General features: G+C 49.1%; 1 protein-coding gene and 1 long non-coding RNA gene across 7 annotated transcripts in view; both read left to right on the top strand.

Moving 5' to 3' along the window:
* IGSF11 (immunoglobulin superfamily member 11) overlaps positions 1-18715 on the top strand; it is a 109132-nt gene extending 90417 nt beyond the window's left edge. For both annotated transcript variants that reach the window (XM_037390362.1, XM_037390364.1), the window contains 6 exons: positions 11598-11761; positions 12937-13144; positions 13941-14096; positions 15109-15231; positions 15463-15613; positions 16308-18715. In XM_037390362.1, coding sequence (XP_037246259.1) covers positions 11598-11761; positions 12937-13144; positions 13941-14096; positions 15109-15231; positions 15463-15613; positions 16308-16758 — 1253 coding nt within the window. In that variant the 3' untranslated portion in view covers positions 16759-18715. The remainder of the gene's footprint in view (positions 1-11597; positions 11762-12936; positions 13145-13940; positions 14097-15108; positions 15232-15462; positions 15614-16307) is intronic.
* A 576-nt stretch (positions 18716-19291) lies between these two features.
* Positions 19292-22310, top strand: part of LOC119148711 — an 87728-nt gene continuing 84709 nt past the window's right edge. For all 5 annotated transcript variants that reach the window (XR_005104467.1, XR_005104468.1, XR_005104466.1 and 2 more), the window contains exon 1: positions 19292-19398. This is a non-coding gene — a long non-coding RNA (uncharacterized LOC119148711). The remainder of the gene's footprint in view (positions 19399-22310) is intronic.

The following is a 22310-nucleotide window of genomic DNA, read 5'->3' as shown; positions in this document are numbered from 1 at the left end:
GTGGGGCCATTTCTTGGGGAGTTATTTCCTACCCCCAGGCTCCACTCTTCACGGTCCTCTGCACTTCCTTAACCCAAATCTCAGCTCCCAGGCTGCAAACGCAGCCCCACGTTACTCTCGCCCACCCTCTCCTTCCTCGTGCTGCCTCCAGCCCTTCTGCAGCCTGATCTATGCCTTCGCTCCCCACCTTGCAGGGAAGCTTTCTCACATAGGAGGTCTCAGCTCCTTGGAGTCCTTGTTGCTGACCCTAGCCCTGCTGTGGCCCGGTGGCTGTGTGCCATACGTGCACCCCGGCAGGCACGGGCGTACTCCTGTTTGTGGTGGAGCCCATCAACATCTGGGCGGGTGGGCAATGTTCCTGCTGTCTTGCTGCCTCGTCTTTCCTGGAAGAAGCAGCAGCAGCAAGGCCTGGGTTTCAGGTGGCCACCCAAGGTTTCTGGAGGGCTCCCAGAAGATGTCGGTGATGTCTGCAGGGAGGGAGCCACGCAGCAGCGTGTCCTTGCATCTTCACCCAGCCTGTGCATAATAGGGCAAGCACTGTCCCTTTTCTGTCCATCAGCCTCTGCTCTTCCTCTTTTTGGGGAAGATGGACATAACTCTTGGTGCTTTGGGTAAAAGTAGTTGAAATGTAGTTGGACTGTACGTTGGGACTATTTGCACCGGAGTTAGCCCTAAAGACAGTTGTGTCAGGGTAGGTGAGAAAGCCACTCAGGTACAAGTTTGCGGTCTGTGTTTTAATGGCATTTTCCTGTAATGGGGGCAGGGGGTGGAGGGACATCCAGAACGCATCTCTCTCCGTGCATTCTGTTTTAAAAGTGTTAAAAGTTGCTGACAGGCCGGTTGTCCTTCCATCATCCCCACCTCTTTCCCCATGCAGCTGCGCCCCAGTGCTCCTGCCTCTCCCACCGCACACAAGCTGTGTATTCCAGCCTGCCCACCCATGTTCCTTATGGGCTTTGTCCTTCCCACTCAATATACCATTGAACATATTTAAATTTTGAGTTGTTTTCCCTTATTAAGCAGTTTATCACTATGTTGCACATTTTATTATTTTTTTTTTTAACCAGGAGAGAAGGAAAAAAATTATTCTTTTGAGTATAAATCATTTACAAAGCTGCTGGGCTGTTAATGTATTTTTTATGGCTCAGCAAACAGAAAATAGGAGTGTGTGTCTTAGTATATCTTTGCCAGCCTGTTTTAATTCCAGCTTCCTCAGCCTGACTCTCTGTTGCCCAGTCTTGGGAGCAGTTACATTTCTTTTGCAGAGGCATGGGTGGATACCTTCTCCCAAAGGGGGCAGCTTTGCGGTGTCAGCAATGTCACATGCTGTTGCCAGCACTTGGCACTCATCCACAGTGTGACACATATCTGCTGACTGGGCTGTGCTGGGAGAATATTAGCAAAGAAATGGGATGGATGGGGCGGGCTGCCGGGGGCGGGGACGGGGACTTGAGCTTATTTTTGCTTTTAGATTCTGGGAAGAGCTCTAATTGGACTCCTGCTCTGGGGTAAGCAAGTTACATGCAGGTCTCATCTCATCCCATGCAGCCTCATCCTGTACTTTGCATGCGGTGGAAGCAGCTCGCCTCAGGTGCAGTTACGGATATCCATGGGGATGCTCGAAGATGCTTTCAGAGAGTGTGACTGGCCATGGTGGTGCTTCCCAAATATTAAGACTTGGCTCCTGTGAGGTTTTACAACCTGCTTCAGGAAAATGAAGCCAATGTATGCCTTCACTGCCCTCAGTCAACTCTGTGCCTTTTCTCTCTTTCAGGAAACGTAGATGCATGTTTGCTGTAAATGGTACTTTTTCCTTTCTGATGTGCTGTGATAAGCAGTGAAATAATTCAGAGGAGGGATGTGGGAGGTTTATGTTGGCATCTGAGCTAGATGAGTGGCAAGTCTGCAGCTATTAGCTGGTGTTGCAGGCTCTTTGCAAACTCAAGCTGAGCTTCCCACCTTAAATGTGCCTGCATGAACATCTGATAAGCTTTCATTCCCAAGTCACTTCAGCTAAAGTAACTGACCCTGCTCGTTTGAAATGTTCCACATACTCCCACCCCCCCCACCCCCCCACCCCCTGACATTCAGTACTGTTGGATGATGCCTCCACTGTAGCAGTGAGCAGAACAGGACAGCACACCTGCAATGCAGCTTTCTCCTCTCACAGCAAAGCAAGTTAACTTGTCCTGACACCTTCTTCAGCAGGTTATGCTAATTAATGCCTGGCTGTGAGGTGGAGGCACAGCTTCCTTTCTGTTTTTGCTGGGTTTGGGACAATAACCTTGTGATGAGTGACAAGGCAAACGGCAGAGGGTGACAACATCTTAAGTCACTGCAGCATGATTCCACAGAGCTGATCTACCACAGGACTAGGGGTGAAGGAGGAGGGACTCTGTTTTTCAGTCTCAGCTTTGTAGAAGACAAAGAACAGGTAGATAACTTTCTGTCCCCAGCTAAACTTTTAACTTTCCTCCTTGCGTGCACCTCTGCCTGTGATTTGGAAAATGGTGCTTCAGGCATCTCTGGAGGATCTTAGGAGGAAAAGAAATGACTGGCACTCTCTAGCAAGGACACACCACCCTGTTTATACCTTGAGTATGCTGCCTGATTGTGGCCTTCAGCCATCTTCTGTGGACAGATGGAATGCTCCTGATTTTCCCACTTGAGTCCTGGGGGGATGAGTCATTGATGACTCTGATGCTGGGCACAGCCAGGAATGGGCAAAGTTCACACCACATAGTCCCAAAGAGTGGGCTGAATGAGGCTTACCCAACCCTCCCCTCTTCCAGCTCAGGGGAGAAATGAGTGAGCACTTGCATGAGTTCCTGATCCCCTCTGGGTCCCCTCTGGTCTTGCTCATCTGCTAAAGCAAAAAATTCCTCCATCTCAGTAGTGCAGCTGCTCCTTGAGTCCTCTGTGAATGCTGTGAATTCAAGGACTGCCAGCTCGGGTCGCAGCAGTCGCTGTTTCCAGCCAGTGCTGCATGCATCGGAGGGAAGCATTAAACTTCCCATAATGTACCTAATTGTGCAACACTATACCATGGTGAGGGGATTAACGCATGCCCCAGAGAACAGCGATTGATTAGTTTTACCCTAGCTAATGTCATTGTAGATGCTATTTTTGTTCCTATCAATGGCCTTTCCTATTTTTGTAATCTTGCTATAGTACAATGCAGTTGTTTTTTTGTCTCGTAACTCACACGCATACTGCATCTGAGGCAGCAGAGATGCAAAGTAGCCGTCCTAGCCAGCAGGAGCTGCGAAGGCGGCGGCTCTCCTGGCAGCTCCAGCCAGGCAGGATAGAGACACAGAATAGAAACAAGTACTGGGAGCACAATGGGAGTCCAGAACTGGAACAGACCGTTTGGGTCATTGTGCCCCCGACCCTGCTATCACCAGGGCATCTGTAAACCAGATTTGGGTTCTTGTTCCCACTTTGTACTAACCCAAGCTGCTCTAACACTGTGCTCTTCTCACAGTTCAAAAATCTCTTGCATTTCAAGGCGGATTAATTAAGCTCAAGCATTAAGAGCTGTTGGAAGAGCACCACTAAGGTGACACAAGGGAGCTTAACATGTGAACCCTGCTACATGGAGGGCACAGCCCCTCTTCATTTCTTTAGCAGGTTTGAACGCTCCGCAGTTCAGCAAATCAAACCCTGGAGGTCTAAACCTGAGCAAATGAGGATCTCGCACTAATAGGGACCCTCTGAGGATGCCTGGAACTGGAACTGACTGATTTACTCAGCAAGTCAGACACCCAGGGAGTCTGTGCCAGAAGCGGGGAAGGAATCACATTCCTCAGCGTGTTAGGAGAACCCCCTTTTCTACCCCTGCAAGAGCTAGTTCAGCTCCTCTGACAAGGACATGGGAAGCAACTGACACCACTCTTGAAGTACGTATAGCTGAAAGCTTTCCTGCCTTTTTTTGGTTTTAAGGTCCACTTCTCCTCCGCATACAGCTGCAGGCTGAGGAGGTCAGGGGCAGGGAGATATGCTCCATGTCATCACAATCAGAGGGTTGTTTGAAATCCTTCTCCCAGTCGGCCCGCAGAGAAAGACCTATTGCTAAAAGGGAGGATGGCAGGGGTAGTAGTGACCACTACTCACCAGACCAAGAGCTGAAGCCAGAGCAGAGTGGGATGGCGAGAAGTTTCACTGTCAGCTTTCTGTCTAGTCCAGATGAGGTTATAAATGGTAAGGGAGGAGGGTTGGTGTTATCAAGCACAAATTTACAGGTAGACAATGTCCCTGATCAGCTGATGCAGCTCTGGCAAGAAACGCTACAGAGCTCAAGTTCAAGACCCTGATATTGTGTTTTCTCCCTGGATTAGTGTCTGCTAGCCCGCATACCTTATAGGGTGGGCAGCAATCCTGAGATTGCTTATACTGTGGTGAAATGGATCTATTTAATTGGGAAGCGCCGTGCTGGAGGGATGACTAGATACCACCAGTTGCACCTGATGATTTCTTCAGGGGTAAGCATGCTTAGAAGTTAACTTGGCTTTCAACATGCATTTAACAGGGAGTAGCACTGTATACACCTCAGAGGAAAAGTTAGGGTCAGTGTAGGTTTAACACCTGCATTACGGAGATCTTGCTCTAAAACCATGCTAGATGTGATAGTTTTCCTGCTGTTTGTTCCAGTCTGTCCTGCAGAGCCAGCAAAGATAAGAAGGAAAGAGTTGGGAATTTTTTTGCCTTGTACACTGTCAGGTTACTATCTCATTCCTGGATCTGTGAGCCAGAAAGAGCCAGCATGAGCCTTATTTTGCCATGTTGTCCCTGTTCAAATAAAGGGAATGTGCTTACTCCCAATAAATTCTCAGTCTGGTGTCTGAGATATTCAAAGTTTGATGCAGCTGTCTCAGAGAACAAAATGTCCAAACTCTGTCCAGTTGCAACTTCTCTTTTTAGCTCTGAGCTATGTACTTGCCCGTCATTGTGATGGGGATAGGGCAGAAAGAGCTGGACAGGGCGAGAGGAAGGGACAGGGTTGGCAAGTGTGACTTGCATGGCTGGGTTGCAGAGAGCCCAGAGGCACCACTGGTGAGAGCTCTGGGAACGAGGGGGAAGCAGGGGCTGCTGAGCATTAGGCCGGGCTGCTAAGCTGTGCTGCACAGTCCAGACGTTGTCTGGGGCTTTAAAGACTAAATTAGACAAACTTCAGTTGGGAGCGGCTTAGGCAGCGTTACTGTGTCTTGAGGAGGAGCTATGCTAGAAAGTCTCTGTCTCTCTGTTCTGACAGAAGCGTAACAATTTTTGGGTGTCCTCAGTATGCCCCACAGGCTCTCTGGGAAGGCTCCTGTAGCACCTGTATAACATGTGCCCACAAACCGGGGCACGGAGGCAGTCACCCTATGGATGCCCCTGGACCAGCGTTTGCCTTCTCCTTGCTATGAGCTTGCAAAAGGGCTATGGTGTGCTTGAGCCCTCCCCTCATCTCACCACTGATCCCAGCTCCCAGTATAATTGTTCCAAGGAGGTCTCTACCAAGCATCCTCCTCAGGAAAGTTTGTGCTAGGGCACATTGCCTCCAGGGTACAGTCTATTATGACAGCGTTGCAGCTATCCCAGAAGCCTGCCCTGCAGAGTGACTTTGGAGGCTGGAAGTTTTTCCATGGAAGAATTTCCTTAGTGAACTGGAAATAATTCAGCCTAGCTGGGCATTAAGTCAGATCTGTGCTCCATTGGAGAGCTTGGTGGTGCTGGTTCCACGAGCAGGGTGGAGTCCACTGCAAGCTTCCTCCAGATAGTAAGCTGGGTAAATCCTGCTTCTGGTTGGATAGAGTCTGAACTAGCAAGAGTAGCACATGTAGAATGACAGGAGGATACTCAGTCCCTGGGGAGAATGGGCAAGACCAGTATTCAGGCAGCTTGTTGAGCAGCCTGTTTGGATGTCATATCATGCTGGGTAACTTCAACATTATCAGTGCTTGCAACTGCAAGTCACGCTCCTTCAGGGGCTTTTGAATGATGGCTTCACTAGCAGGTCCTGTGGCAGAAGTACTCCCTGCATCTGTTGCTGCCTCCTCCAGCTGTGAGTCGCTTCTTCCCGGGCTGTAGGTTTTGATGCTGCTCGGTGTGTTGAGTTGGCAATGTACCTCAGCTCATTTGGAGTGGGAGACATTTCTTTAGCACAGAAGGCAGCTTTGGTCCCAGACTCAGAGATGTGAGGCAGGCCAAAAGCTCAGAGACTTGTGTTTTCCTTTCACCTCAGGAAAAATACTGCTCTGCAGTTTCTCCCTCCATTGCCTGCAGTTGTCAGATCGAACATTGTGTTCCTACCCTGTTCTTAAAACTTTTGAATTACCTCATCTTTGCCTCTCTAACGAGGGACCCAAAATGTCATACTGCCAAAGGCATCTTCCCCAGCACGTGGCAACAGGATTGCTAATTGCGCCGAGACGGGGGGAGCCGTTCCCTAGGTTTTGGATGCAAGCTGATACAGCTTGAAGCTTTGTTCTCCTTTTTTCCCCTAGCCACACATATTTCTGCATATTTTCCCTTGAGGTCTGGAGATGCAGAATGCACGCAGCTGAGTGTCTTTTCATGCTTTTCACACCTCCCTCCCTCCTTTCTCCCTTGGCCATTTGCTTCCCTGGCTTGCCAGCACTGCAGAGTGAACCTGTACCCTGGCATCTGTGTACGCAAAGTCATGCTAGCTCAGCCTCCTGTGCTGGTATCAGAAGGTTCCTGCTAGCAGGTGCCAAGTACTTCTGACTTGCCAACAGTTCTTGGGGGTACTTGCAAAGTAGAGAGTGTCCTCCAGAAGGCAAGGCAGGGCAGGAGCTTGACTTCCATGGTAGGAATGACCCTGTAAAGAAACATCTATTTTCCTGTGGTCCTGGGAGAGCAGTGCTCCTAAGCTACATACCGTGGGGGAAGACCCTCCCTGGGCGCTGTACTGCCACCCAGCCAGGGATACCCGGATATCTGGCTGAGCATGGGTGCCTTTGACAACCAGGTGCTGGGGATGATCCAGCAGTAGAGGAGGACATGTCCTTAGTACAACGTCAACAGCGTGACCACAGTGCTTCCTGAAAGCACAGCCTCTGAGGCCCCTGTGGTCTGTGACCATCTGTCATCATGGTCGTATGGACTGGTGACTGTGCATCAGCTGTTCATGTTATCATCTGGCCTGTTGATGTGAAGTGATGGTGGTGGATGTCCTCATTTCACTCGTGGGGCTGTCAGCCAAGGTAATTTGGTGATCTCTGGCAGAGAGGTGTGGTGATGAGCAGGAGCTGGGAGCATTTTCAGTCAACTTTGTATGAGTCAAAGTGTTAAGATGTGCCCATGTCTTTCAGCTTTGCTGCATCTGGTATGTTCTGAAGCCTCCCAGTCTTGCAAGCTTTGTAAGGCACCTAGCAAACATGTGGCAGCATCTGCCTCCTCCTTACACCCAGCAGGGATGAAAATGCTGGTTGTGGGACCGGTGCTGTATGAGCTGTCTACGTGGACTCTCATGGAGCCAGCAGGGGGGAGCTGGGTGTGCTACTTGGAAAAGCAGCAGTGAGCCGTCAAAAGTGAAATCACCGTGATCTGTTGCCAGAATAATTACTTGGTCCTGAAAGTACGAGGAAACTCTAAAAGAGCCTCTGTAGCCAAAAATGTTGTTCTGCTGGCTAGGTCCCTGACAGGGGACAAAAAAACGGAGCATCCGTTCTAATTAGCGATGGGAGCTTGCTGCATGGGGATCAAAGGAGAAAGCTGTTTGCTGAATCAAGCTAAGATCAAAGTGTCCTACGTACAGGAAGGGCCCGTTCCTCTTTCTGCTGACAGTGGTGTACCCCGCTCTTCCTCCAGGCATGCTGCTTACAGGGATGCTTAATTACTAAGTAAGGAGAAGACTGCACATACAAGAGAGGGTGTAATGGCCCTTGTAATCCAATTCTAAGAGACGAATTGGTGGCGATCGATTCTTGTTGTCTCTCACAAGTCATTAAACTTCTTTGAATGCTTAGAAAAGATCTGGATTGTGTACCTTTGCAAAAGAAGACCCGTTACAACATCTTTTGCTTGATTTTTCTGACCTCTTATGTGTAATTTGACTTAGTAGGCTGGGCTGTATGTGTGTGCATATATCTATATTTGCATTTATATCTGCCCAAGGGAATTCAAGTCCTCATTCCTTAGGCTGCATTGAAAAATCCTTATCCCAATAGATATGCTAAATTTGAAATCTCTTCCTCCCTCTCTCTGGTGTCTCCTTCCTTTTGCATTAATGCAAAGCCACATTTTTGCAACTCCTAATTTTGAAATGTTTAAACATGTATCGTTTGGTTGAGTTTTCTTACTAACTGTCTTCCTGGGTATACAGATTTATAAGTGTATGTGTCTTTGTGTGCATCCACCTGTGTTTTGGGTTATAAGTGTTGCTATGGAAGGATGCAGTCACATAGATACTTGCATACATGTGCAAGTGTGTTACATTTTCTAGTAGTCTGAGAGACAAAGAAAGACGCTGTAGCTTCTGGAGAGGATTAGATCTTTGCTCTTTCAGCTGTCTCCTTGGGAGAGGAGGCATGTTGTGGTAATGCTCCCCCAGTGCTGTGTTAACATACCAGCCTATCTCCCTGTTTATGCTGGTGGAAGGCGACTTTGCCTGCATTTGGTCTCCTGACTCTCCTGTCGCCTTGTTTAAGCTTACTTGTCAGAAGCAGTTGTGTGTGTTTTCCTCAGCTGTAGCCCTGCAGGTGCCACTTCACAAAATGAGTCCTTGTCTTTAAGTGCCACCTGCCTTGTACGCATCCCAGGCCAAAGAGCAGCTGACAGGCCCTGGGACACATGAGGCAAAGGCAAATCTGAGGAGCTGGCTTGCCTGGTGCTTTAACTGGACAGAGACAGGACAGCGTGGTGTGGGGAAGGTGCTCATCTTGCATGCCAGGTTCAAAGCAACTCCCCTTGGCAAGAGAAATAGATGGAGACCCCAGCTCTTCCCCCCCACCCCGCCCCAGACCCACCAGACACCACTGCATGGCATTCCCATTAAAAGGGATGCTGTGGTGCCTTGAAAGGGGGAGGAGATTCCAGGGACTGTGGGGTGCTGCAGGGTGAGAGGGGGGTACTGGCAAAGGAATTATCATGTGTTTTATTTCCTTTGATAAATTGTTCATAAGTAGATTGGGAAATTTTCAAATGTATTGAAAATTATTTTTACAGTGAAGAATGTATGCATGTTCTATTTTAGAGTTCTAATTATTCTGCAGGATGTTTATAATCAACTAATAGTAAATATTAGGAGTAGCAAGAGGGTGTTATGAAATCACATCATCTTGATGACTGAGTGATTGATGTAACTAACCCGGCAGTGCAAACTGTAAACTCTTAACTTTTCCAGTAAATTTGCTATTACTGAATACTCACACTTAAACATTACTTCTTCTGAATGAGAAGAATTTGAATATGTGGGTTTTTCTTGGAGGGGAAAGTTGGTGGAGATAAGGGATGGGGCTGAAGAACACACGTAGCTCTTCCAGATCAGATGGTAGTTGGTTTTCCTCTCATGGAAAGCATCTCATTACGCTGAACATGGCAGAAAAGCTTTCTGCACTTTGTTGGAGAGGGAAGTTAATCCAATAATTGTCCAAATTATTGGGACTCCCTGCACACTGTTTAGCACATGGACGATGCAAGACGGGATGAGTACTCATGGCAAAGCAGCCTTCAAATTCAGACCTGCAGAAGAGACAACCCCTTGTCGGGGTTGTGTTCAGTAAGAGCCATCTCCAAAGTTGACGCAGATCACTTCTGGGTTTGGGGCTCTTGCCACGGCCTGGCCAGCCGTAAGGAAGTGAGGAGTCCAAAAGCATTCCCAGTCTGTTGACCACAGATGCAACTGGAAGGCAGATGGCTTGTAATAAAGGTGATGCTCATTACTGGTTCTTCAAATTATTTACTTCCACTTGCTGTTGACAGCCTTGCATAGGAGATTGATGGATTGAGCTTTCACCAGCTGTTCCTCATCCAGGCACCTAATTCTCTGAGATGTTACCACCAGAGATGAACTCTTTCCCTGGGAATTTCTAAAATGTTCAATATTTTAAAATATGCTCCAAGCTGTGAGGGAAGTCAGACTTGGATTTTTTTCCTGCAAAGTAAGAAACTAATTAATTTCGCTTGGAGAGATTAAAATGGCATTTGTCTGGCTCTGTTCTGAAGCACTTCTGAGCCTCCCTGAACTCCCTGGGGCTTTGGAGGTGGGAGATATGGAGGAGGGAATGGAAGTCTGGGGGAGGTTGCTGAGGATTTGCAAGGTGCTGGGGTGTTGCAGCTCCAGAGCAGTCAGTCCAAACACAGGACATCATCACGGGCTCTTCAAGTGCTAAAAACTTTGTATCTGTAGTACCTGAAGCTCAGCACTTCCAGGCTCAGTGCCCCATCTCTCCATTAGGTAGACTGGGAAGGATCCCAGCAGACAAGCGTGTGGGAGACCACTCACCTTTTTCTCAGAAATTAGCCTGTTCAGTTTTTTTATAGTTCAGATAGAAAGCTGTTCTCACATGAAGCATTTCACCTTTAGCAAACCAGCGTCTCTTGGCAGAAAACAGAAACTTTGCTGGCAGCCCTTCCTGGAGTCAGCAAGAGAATGGGGTGGTCCACAGATTACATGTGGGAGCTAGCAACATTCTGATACTGCCTTGGAGCTTGAAAACGCCTTGCCTTCTCCTCCGGGAGCCTTCCACATGCTTTTGAACAAAGAAGATAGTGAGTTGTCATATAGATATTTTTTGTAGTCCACATTTTGATTTTGTGGGGGAAAATGGTCTAAAGAATTTTAGTGCTACTCAAATTGGTGGTGGTGACTCCTTAGTTAGTTTCATTTGACAAGATTTTGGCAGTAGGAATGGACCTATTTCCCTGTGTGACTTGAGTCTAAAAACTGCAGAGCTGCTGCACTGGGAAGCTGGGGCTTCTCAGGCTTTGAGCCCTGTCCAGCCTGTGCGGAATGCAAAGAGGCGAGTGGTGAAGATGCTGGAAAATAAATGAGATTTTATGAGATCCTCCATTACCAGTACTCATTTTTTACCAGCTAGATAGTAATACCTGGACTAGAAAAGATTTAGATTTGTAATCCTTTAAATTAAAAGTAGCACTAAAATGTTTCTGCTCATGCTGGACTTTATGAGTCATAGAAGTGGAGGGGGAACTGTGTTCCTCTCTTCTTACCCCTTGGTGAAGACTTTCAGAATACGGTTTCCTTTTCTGTTTCAGGGAAGCTGGGTATCATTGAGACTGATGGATTTGGAAACACATTTCATTATCCCTTAGACACAGCTTGGCTGCTCTTAAAGCTCTTTCCCTGACACCGAACCAAAACCTGTTGTTTTCAAAAGCTCTGCAACTCGAGTGCTCTCACTCAAAAAGGGCCACCAATCTGCATCTGCCCGTGCAAAAAGTCTGCATGAGAGCAGCCTGATCTGTTGAGGGAGGAATACAATTCTTTTTTAGCCTAAAGTAATTGGTAAGGTACAGTTGTGTAACAACAGGATGTTGCTGTCATGACCTGCAAGTGTATGGGGCCACCTGCAGTGCTTGAACTGAGTGTCCTTCTCCTGAAATGCTTGAACTGGGTGTCCTTCTCTTTCCAGGTCTGGTGTGTCCTCTGGAGGTGTCAGTCAGTTCAGGGAGTATCCAGGTTGCCCGAGGCCAGACAGCAGTACTGCCCTGCACCTTCACCACTAACGCTGCTCTCACTAACCTTAATGTCATCTGGATGGTCATTCCTCTTTCTAACGCCAACCAGCCTCAACAGGTAAGTCCTCTCTTACTGGAGCATCTATTTCTTTGGGGCTTTCCTTTTCCTCCTCCTTTTCACATTGATCTGGATGTAGACGCTTTAGAATGAGTCTCTGGTTGTCCCAGAACTTCATTGTCCCTTCATCGCTGAACATCCCTCTGGATCTTACATGAATCTGATTTCTTCAATGCTTTGTTAACTGATGCACATTGTGTCCTTGGCTACCTTGGCTGGATGTGCAGTTGGGGCAGGTGTATGTGATACTGTGTTGCTGCCCTGGACCTCTGCTGGTTTGTGTGTTCAAAAGAGCACAAGAGGTGTAATCCAGGTTTTGGTGCACTGGATATGGGATTTGGAGGTCCTGGGAGCATCTGCAGACATAAACCTGTGAAATCCACGTAAACGGGGCCATAACACGTGGTCTGTCATAGACTCATCTCCCCTTTCATTTCCCTTACTTTTTCACTGTCTGTTGCTTATGCAAGTCCGTTCTTACGAACATCAGCAAATGAGAGTCTGTTGTGGTGGGAACCAGAGATGTGCTGGGCTGGTTTTTGCCCACATACCATCACATTTGGTGTCCCCATCACGTTTGGTCTTCAGTTGTGAGAACCTGCACTGAAGACTACTTGCTCCTTAGGGACTTGGTCTAAGTACGGGTGGCTATATAAGCCATCTGACTGGTGGAGGTTGTGCAGGTCCAAGGGCTGCATTGCCTGTCATGCAGTGCATCTCAATGATCTTCAGTAAGCAACATCAAATCATAGCAGGATCTTACTGGCTGAGACTCAGACTGATACTGGCTACCAGGCAGATGCTCTCCAGCAAAGTTCTCACTGGCCCTTACAGTCTCTGCTTTTTTACACTGATCCTGCCCAGATGGGTAATAACTATTATATGAAGCAGGGTGGTATTTCCAATCCAGCTGGGCCAGAAGACTTGGGTATCTATCTGGTCTGTTATCTTTGTGGATATTTTTATTAAAATAAAACAGGCTACAAAGCGTGTTCCTCTTTTAAACACCTTTGCTGGGATGGGTCTGCCTGGGACAACTGTATACTGAGGTCTGGTTATTTAGTGATGCTTTAGGAACTGATCCTTTCGGCTTTGGAAGCCCATGTTTTGCTTGCTGTTCTTCCTCCTTGCTCAGCTCCTGCAGAGCGTTATTTGAGCCTTCCTTTCTTTTCCAGGTTATTCTCTACCAAGGGGGTCAGATCTTTGGTGGTGCACCCCAGTTCTATGGGCGAGTGGGGTTTGCTGTGACAATGCCAACCACCAGTGCCTCCATCTTCATCAACAACACTCAGCTATCGGATACTGGCACATACCAGTGCCTGGTCAACAATCTTCCCGACCGAGGCGTCAGGAATATTGGAGTCATTGGACTTACTGTCTTGGGTGTGTTTATTGGTATTATGGGGGAGAGGGGAGGAACAGGAACTAGGGGCTCCTCTGTGCATGACAGTGCATCACAGCAAAGCAATATGTAGTGTGTGCATTGGAGCCCATGGACATCGCGTGGTGAGGGATGGGCTGCCTTGTGGGTGTTGTGGGAGTTCGTAGGGCACATAGCTTTCACATGCAGGTAGCATATAATGGAGTTTTAAAATATAGTGGAGATAAAGCTTCTGTGGCAGCATTGTGATGTGGAGTTGCAAAGAAGCATGAATAAAGAACGAGGGCATCCTGAAGAGCTGGGAGGACCATAAAGAGTTTTGTGCATAGCAACAGGAGAAGAAAATCAGTTTAGTTTTTTGCTTCCTTTTCATGAAAGCAATTAGTCTTGGATGCTCCCTAGGATGTCAGATATGCCAGTGTGTGCCATTATAGGGATACAAAAGCAAAATGCAACCACAGCAAATTCTGTCTGCAGCTCTGCTAGCTCTCACCACCCTTGCTGTCTCAAAGACAGAAATGTTCACCTTCTTTTTCTCCAGGGAGGGATCTAAGAGAACTGGGTCCTGTGAAAGTCAGCAGTAGTCTGTAACCTTGATGGTCTGGTGGGCCAGGAATCTTTGTGAATTGTCACCCCCCAAACCTTGATGGTTTCTTGTCTGCTGCTTCCCTCTTGTCCCCTTGTCAGCTCATGCCGGTGTCCTTGCTTTCCCCAGCAGTGCGTGTCCAGAAAGAGCCTGCACTCCACTGTTTGGTCATATTTCCTGATCTGCTGTCACCTTCCCCTCTTCTCTCGCAGTTCCTCCTTCTGCCCCACTTTGCAGAATCCAGGGGTCCCTGGACGTGGGCAGCGATATCACACTGACCTGCAGCTCGGAAGAAGGAATCCCCCGACCAACATACCTCTGGGAGAAACTGGACAATGTTCCCAAGTTGCCCCCGACTGCCACACAAGGTGCTCGTTATGTTGATTATCCTCTTATTTATTTCCCAGGTGACAGCCTGGGCTTTCCTTTGTCTGAGCTGCCAGAAGTGGCACGGCTCATTGAGTGTCTGCCGTCACTTGCGGGATCACTTTATTGGAACGAAGATTCCTAGAGCCCATGGTGGACTAGGTACCCTCCAGTGGCCACTTAAATGTTCAGGTTTTTTTGGTACGGGAACCTATTCCCCATTGAGGAACAAGGGTCTGGTTGAATGGGAGAGAGAGAACATGGTGGCCAGATGGTGGCATCTGGCTGGACATTTCAGCTGCCAATTGACCCACATTTTAAACCAAATGAAAGGCTCATAGACTGGAAATGGGGAGAAGGGAGGCAGAATCACCCTGGAGAAATACTTCCAGCTTCTCACACTGAGGTCACTATTCTCCTGTAAGTTACTGCCAGAGCTGCCTTTCAGACGTGTGTAAAAGCAAGGCTCTGATCAGCCTGGGTATTGCCCAGCCCCAAGGCCCATCCATAAGATTTCTTAGCCTAGGTGTCCTGACCAAGTAATGATAGCTATACTTTTGCCCTTTATCCTGCTGTATTTTAAGAATATGCAAGCATTTCAGTCTTACATAGTTCAGGAATGAGGAAAATTGACAGAGCAGGAGGTGGGATGGGAGAGCAGGGGTTCTGCAGGGCAGGACTGAATTTAACAAGTAGATCTGGGTATAGGTAATTGCACGTCTCTTCTTTCCTCCCTTTTCTCACACGATGCTGAGAGTCCCAAGCTTTCATTTGCAGAAACTAATCTAGAAGAAGAAAAAGAACCGTCTAGTGTAAGCTCCTTAAGATCTAATCTTGTGTGTGTGTGTGTGTGTGTGTACGCACGTGCACAGTGCTTCCATCTCAAGGTTATTTCCTAATTTATTTCTCTCGTAAGAGTCTCACACCAAAATTCTCTATTTGCTGACTTTGCCTTTGCATGATTTTCCTCAAGGGGGGGGGAGGGATTTAAATCCTTCTTTTCTTTCTGACTAGACCAAGTCCAGGGCACTGTCACTCTCCGAAATATCAGCACTGTGTCCTCAGGTCTTTACCAATGCGTGGCTTCAAATGCCATTGGAACCAGCACTTGCCTTCTGGACCTGCAAGTCATTGCACGTAAGTATTTTGCTAAGGGAGGCTTGGCCACCTGCTTCTGTCTTGTGACATTAAAGTGCGTAACTGCGTGTGCTGTGAGCCACCATGTGCCTCTCTATCGGAAGATCCTTGTGCCTTGGAATGGGGACGTTGCCTTTCCCCACTCCCAAGCCACGGTAGCTTCAAATGCTCACGAACAACCACAGCCCAGCCCTGATTTCTTCTCCGTTCTCTGTTCAATCCTCCCCACAGCCCACCCCCGGAGTATCGGCCTGATTGCAGGAGCGGTGGCCACAGGTGCTGTTGTGCTCGTTGTTTGCATTGTATTGGTGGCCATGGCACTGTTTTACTGGAAAAATAAACACAAAGAAGAAGAAGAGGAGGAAATTCCCAATGAGATAAGGTAAGGATCACGGAAAGCTGGTGTCAAGGGACCTCTGATTGCCCAGCCAAAGCAGCAGCTGGCAGGAAGGCAATCAGAAATCTCATTCTTGCTAATGCTGCGTGTGTTCTACTGGGCCAGGGAAGATGTCCATATATATCCAGAAAATGGAGGGAGCAATGAAGAAGGGTAAAACCAGATTTTACTTTCAGTATTGCCTTTATTGAGAGCTTTGACCTCATGTTGCTAGCTCCATATGAGAGTGATGTGGTGGGAATCCTGACCCACAATACCAGACAGTGATAGCTGAAAAGCTGTTGAGGTACAGCTGTCACCTTCTCTGGTGTTACAGCCACAGTCTTTCCCTCTGGTAGCTTCCTGCAGCTCCCCTGAGGATCAGCTTCGTTGGTTGTACAGTCATACTGACTGCCTGCAAAGTACAGTGGCTGTCACAGCCACTGGTTTTACCTCCCTAGACACATCAGCATTGAGTCCCGGCCTCAGTGATAGGCACATGGAGCAATTAATGTGCACAGAGGTGGGTCTTGCAAAAGGGATGAGCAAATGAGCCCATGAGCAACGCTGGTTCATGTTGGTGCTGTCCTTCATCTTGAGTTAATGGTGTTGACCCCCACAGGGGCTGGTGGTGATGGTGGTGGTGGTGGTGTGTTGCGGGCAGCATCCTCTGTGTGCCTTCACATGCTCTCCTTCCCAGGGAGGACGACCTGCCGCCCAAATGCTCCTCCACCGCAAAGACATTCCATGCCGATGCATCCTCATCAGAGAACGACACCCTCACCTCCTCCAACACCTACAACAGCCGCTACTGGAACGACCCCAAAGCCAACCATGCCACGGACTCCTTCACCCGCTTCAGCAACAGCAATGATGCCCACCAGCCCCCCTTCTCCCGCTCAGGGAGCACAAGCACCCGTCCCGTCTATGCCAATGGTGGCCACCCATCCCCAGCTCCCACTAAGACGCTGGTGGTGACGGCCAACACGGCGCCGTCCCCTCAGGAGGTGATCCGGAGCAACGGCTCGGTCAGCAGGAAGCCACGGCTGCCGCACACCCGCTCCTACGCCGTCAGCCAGGCCACGCTGGAGCGGATCGGGGCTGTCCCCGTCATGGTGCCCGCCCAGAGCCGAGCTGGCTCCCTTGTGTAGGGCCACGCGGCGGCTGAGAGCCAAGCAAGGGGCCTCTCCCACCCGGTGGGACAAAGAGACCCTATTCCTTCCTGAATGGCAGTGAGGTGACGGGGGGGGACACACTTGCCTCTCCCCCCTGCCCTCCCCTCCCCAGGCCGCTGCCGGCCGGTGGGACAGCCCCGGCCGTGCCGCATCCCCCTTGGCTGTCGGAGCTTCTCGCGTCGGTGGACGCCACAGATGTGCCAAGGCTGGAGGAGCAGGGAGGTCAGGACGTGCTCCCCGGCCGCTGAGCCCCGGCCAAGATGTGCACCCAGCCCTGACCTCGGGGGGGGACTTCTGCTTTTATTTCCCGTTGGTTTTGCTGGGGATTGATTCCATCCATTTGGGTCTTTCAGGGAGGTTTGGGGAGATATATATATATATTATTTTTTTCTGTTGTTGTTGCTGTTTTATTTCCAAGAGGATGACAGCCTGTCTCGGGGCAGGGGGGGCTGAGCAGGGAGGTGTGCTGAGGCAGGGTATGCCTCAACGTGGCGGCCCCAGCCCCCTCCCCACAGCCCTGGCCCTGCAGCCAGATGAGGGAGGGCGTGAGGGGGCATGGGCCAGGCTGGAGGGGTGAGATGAAGGCACAGCCACCAGCCTGGCCAAGGGGATGGCTGGGCAAGGATGCAGGCTGGGGAGCTTTTGTCTTTATTTTTTGCAGTTCTTCCCCCACTCCGACATGGACACACACACAGATGCAGACACACACAGGACCTCCTCAGACTGGGTGTTTTTCCTGCACCAGCTTGGGGTGCCACCAGAGCCCTGCTCATGGCTGTGGAGGACGCAGCTGTCTGAGCATCCTTCCCTGAGTGAAGGGGGGAGGGTGCGTCGCTGCTGCTGTAGGGCTCACTTCTTTTTTTTTTTTTTTTATTTTTGGGGGGGGTGGTGGAGGCTGTTGCTGGGGTTATTCAAGAGGCAGAGAGGAGCAGGGTGGTGTGGCAGAGCAGCAGGCACATCCAGAGGTACCTGCTGCCCCTGGGCTGCTCTGATTTGGGGCAAGTGGGGTCAAACCCTCACAGCTTTGGTGTTTGCATGGTGGGTTTTCCTTATCGGGCTATCCAGGGCTGGCCGGTGTGGCAGGGCCCGTGTTGTGCTTGGGGCCCTCACACAGAGGTATCACAGTTTTCGTTCCTGCTCTCCCATGCGCACAGAATTCCCAGATGCTGGGGCTGGCAGGATTCATTTTCAAATCCCTTTCCTTAGAAAGAGTGGAAGTAGCAGCTTGATGGAGGGGGTGACCCTGTGGAAGCCCACGTGCTATCTCTCTGCCCCCCCTACTTCCCTCAGTGTCCCAGGGTTGGGTACTGGTGGCATCTTCCAGTGGCTCTGCCATCTCCTTGCAGCCAGGGGGGTGGTTGTGGCCGGCACCTATCCTTTTTCTATTGCAACTACATAGCCTTAATCAAAGCCAAGAGTTGAAGCTGCTGAAGGAACCTGGTGCCATTTGGAGGGCTGAACGGAGGGCTGGGATTTACCCTCCTAGGGAGCAGTGGCTCAAAGGGGCTGTACCTGGGTGGGTGTCTCAGCTCTCCTGCATAACAGCAACCCTTGCACATGTAAAGGCAGCGGTCACCTCCAAAAGCACCAGAGCCCTCCCAGGTCTGCTCTTGGAAAAGCAATGCGGAGAGTCACAGGTGACTTTCCATGGCTCTCACATGGGAAAAAGGGTCTGTTTAAGCCAACAGACTCTTCCTCACCCCCACTTCCCTTGTTCCGGCACGGCTTTACTTTCCCTAGCAGTGCACAGACCTTGGGCAGGGCCTCCTGCCTGAGCGCTACCTTTCAGATGCAAGCACAGACTCTGAGGAAGAGGGTGGAGAGGTGAGGGCTGGGTTCCCACATGAACACGCTGGCTTTTGGGGAGATTGGGGCTCCCACGCAGCACTAGGTTTGAAGCTTGGCTGAGATTTTGTGCCTTCTTTGCTTAAAACAAAAAGGAAAAGAAAAGGAGAGAAAAAGTCCAACCTTCCATCCTTCCCCCTCTACCTGACTCCATCCAGAATGGGTGCAAACCCTGGGGGTGGTGCAGGGGGGTGGTTGCTCCGTCTGTGTGTACACGCGTTTCCCTGGAGCAGTCCCCTTCCTGCCTGTGGATTGATGGGGGAAGAAGGGTGGCTTTAGAAACCCTAATGTGGGAGGAACAAAAGAAACAATCCAAGAAAAGCCCAGACACATTCTCTCTGCTTTTGTAACAACCCCTGTGTGACATTTACAGGAGCACTGCCCTCAGCCAGCCCCCTCCTCTACTGGGAAAGCTCTTCTGGTTCCTACCCTCCATGAGACTGTTTGCTCCTCTTTCTTTGTTCTTTCTAATTGTCTAAAATTCAATAAAACTTTATTCATATATAAAAAAAGGACTTATTACTGCCTGCTCCCCACCCACCCCACCCCCAATTCTGTGGCTACAATGAATTTGGCTGTTAATCCTCATCCTTGATATGACTGACAGTAAGCAGTGACCGTGCGACCAGGACCTGTGCGTCATTGCATCAGCCAGTTTGGTAGTGAACCCTGGTACTACAGCCTTGTTTTTCTCATTTGTAATAGCCTGACACATTGCCCTTGAAGGTCCAGTTTCCCAGGCTTGCAAGGTCTCTACTTCTCTAGACAAAGGTGAGTTTTATTTTCTGTCCTTTGGTTGGGGAGATCTTTTGCTGCTGTTAGTGATGTGGGAAAATGTTTTCTAAAATTGCCTAACTTTGCTCATGTGTCGGTTTTGCAATCTGAAACATGGCATGTTCAGCCCAGATTCAGTATCTAAGGCAGTCACCAGGAAGGTCCTCACTGACTTTCCGGGGATTTTCAAGAAGTTTGATGGGGGAAACTGTCAGGAAGGTAACAGAAGTGCGGATCCCCATAGACAGAGCATGGGAAATTCCAGTGTCTGAGCATTCATGCTCCCAGGGCATAAGGGGACTGGGAAGTACATGCTGCTTAGTTTGTATCAACAGCTGCTAGCAGAAGGTTGTTATTAGTTAGGGCAACCTGATGTTTTGCCAAAAATTTTGCATTTTTCTCCCTGTGTTTCATTTTCCCTGCTTCTTTAAAATCCCCTGGATTTTCTTAGAGTGATTATTAAACCCAGAAACCTACTGATCCAACAGCAGTCGTAATTCAGCCCTGCTGCATATGCATCATGTTCTCATTCCTCGGTATTTTTCAACACCTAGTTTAAAATACTCCTGTAAATGTATTTTCAGCTATAGGCCTTACGGTAAATGAGATGACTGCATTGCCATTTTCAGAAAGTTGTAGTAGGGATCTTGATGTTTGCATTTTTCATTTTTTGATTGTGTGACCTTGATGTGACATTAATAGCATCTTTGCATTTTATTCTCATGATGGCCCTGTCAGTATTCTGCTCCAGTATCCATTCCTTGCCACTGCCTTGCCCCTTATGTTACCTGCACATTTCTATTGATCTAGAGCCGGAATTCCCAAGATACAGGGTAGTGTGCTGGGTTTGTGCAGCCCCTGGTGTGCTGGAGTTGTAGCCTGTAAATTGTACCTAGTGAGGCATTGCTGCCGTACAGACACCTAGCCAAAAGCAGTGCCAGCTACACGACTTGATAGAGCTCCAGAGTGACTGTTTTATCGATAAAAGCAAAGGTTCAGGCCAGTTTAATTGTAAGTGAAAGTCACTACTGAAATGCTTGAGTTTGCTGACAGCCTTCAACCTCAGCTGTGTCGTGGAGGTTGCCCACCGCAGTGGGTGCCATGGATGTTATTTTAAATGTCAGTACCTATCGGGTTTATTACCTTCCACCAAAGAATATCAGAAGGAAACTTGTTCTAGCACAAGTATTAACTCTACATTTGAGTGCCGAGACAGAGATATATCTATGAGAAGATGCTTCACACTTTAGAATTGGACATCTCTTTAGAGGCTGGTGTAGATGAGAGCTTGATTTAAAACATTCAGGAAATCTGGTCTGTAGACTGCCAGAAGTTTTTTCAACTTCCACAGCTTTTGGACTGGAATCTGCTGATTCATCTGAACTAAAAAAAACCACCTAAAATTACCCAGACACATGCACTTCAACAAACTCTTGCCAGAACACAGATGAGTTTCCAGCAGAAGCCAGTCTAACAGATGGTGTCCCGTCCAAGGCTGCTTGTCTTCCCCATGAGGACCTGGGATGCTCAGGAGATCAGTCCTCCTTATATCATGGTTTAGGTCCTCATGAAGAGTATCTCAAATCAGGGTAGCCTCAGATGGCACCAGGACTGAGGTGACTGGGAGATCAATTTGGTACTGGGCAGAGGAAATCAAACTGAGGGTTTTTTTTATCCTCTCCCCCTTTCAAAAAGGGAAAATATCAGGGGAATTTTCGTACTATATTTCTGGTTTCGTCGAACGCATTGGTAAATTTTTGTAGGTTACTGGATTTTTCTGGGAAGCGACATTTTGCATCCCAGCTTCATCTACTGTAGGCGTGCAAGTGCCTTTGTGTGTCCGCTCGCTAACTGGGCTTCTCCCAGCCATGGCGCTGCTGGTTCGCGAGCAAGTGGATGGGTCTGGGCATGTGTGTGCCAACAGCAAGTGCACCCAAAATGGTTCTTGTCTTAAGAGGGTTTCGAACACTTATAAGGCAGAGGGCAGGGAAAACGGAGGAAGCGGATCTCTTTCACATGGCCGCTTCAGAGCAAACCCAGCAGGTCCCTGTTGTTCATACAGCCTCTGTTAAAGGGGCGCCTGGGGCCGAGCTGGTGTGAGTATTGATGACTGAGTTGCCCTTCTCTCTGTGCTTTTTCCAAGTGCTGCTGATTGTCCTGCCGGCGGCTTGTTCTCCTGATGCCAGCAAAGCAGGGCTTCCCCACGGTGCCCTTGCTGCAGCTCTGCTGTAACACTCTGCTCTACACATCTGCCCTTGTTACAGATGTGCTGATGAGGGTCAGGAATATGGGTGTTGAGAGAGGGAATTCAGCATCACTGAGCTACATCTCTCCTCACGTGGGGAGCGGATGAACATCAGGGACAAAGCAAGCCTTGAAAGCCGGGACAGTGAAAGGCTGTGGCTCTTTTTTCTCAGATTATTTTCTTCTGTGTCTGCCTCTGCACATTGCAAGTGCTGGGACAATGTGACTGAGAGGTCTGTGACCTCCTGAGCACGGGAAAGCCCATGCAAGGCATTTCCTGAGCCTGGCACTGGCCCAGAGCTCCCGTTGCCACTGGTGGGCAGTGCAGAAAGTTTCATCAGGTCTCCTACAGAGCGCGGAGGGGGAGTGGGGAGTAAAATGTGGCAAGGGCTTTGGGCACAGGTTGGTGAATGTATTTTTGGGGGGAGGAGAAACGTGGTAGCCTTGGGCCTTCCCGACTCTAGGGCTCTGGCATATTTTCTCTGATGAGTTTCCATAGAAAACGACAGCTAAAACCCACTATTCCTTTCCCCGTGGTACAGCCTGCCCTGCTTTATAGAGCACAGCTGATGTGTAGGAACGGGACAGTGTGCGTGGCTGAAGATCAGACCCTTCACTAAGCCTTCTAATGCCATTTTCTGCTCGTTGTTTTTTCCCTGATTCCC

This window comes from Falco rusticolus, chromosome 5, assembly GCF_015220075.1.
Source record: "Falco rusticolus isolate bFalRus1 chromosome 5, bFalRus1.pri, whole genome shotgun sequence".
In the NCBI taxonomy this organism is placed as follows: domain Eukaryota; kingdom Metazoa; phylum Chordata; class Aves; order Falconiformes; family Falconidae; genus Falco; species Falco rusticolus.
This window is presented reverse-complemented; position numbering and strand designations above follow the sequence as displayed.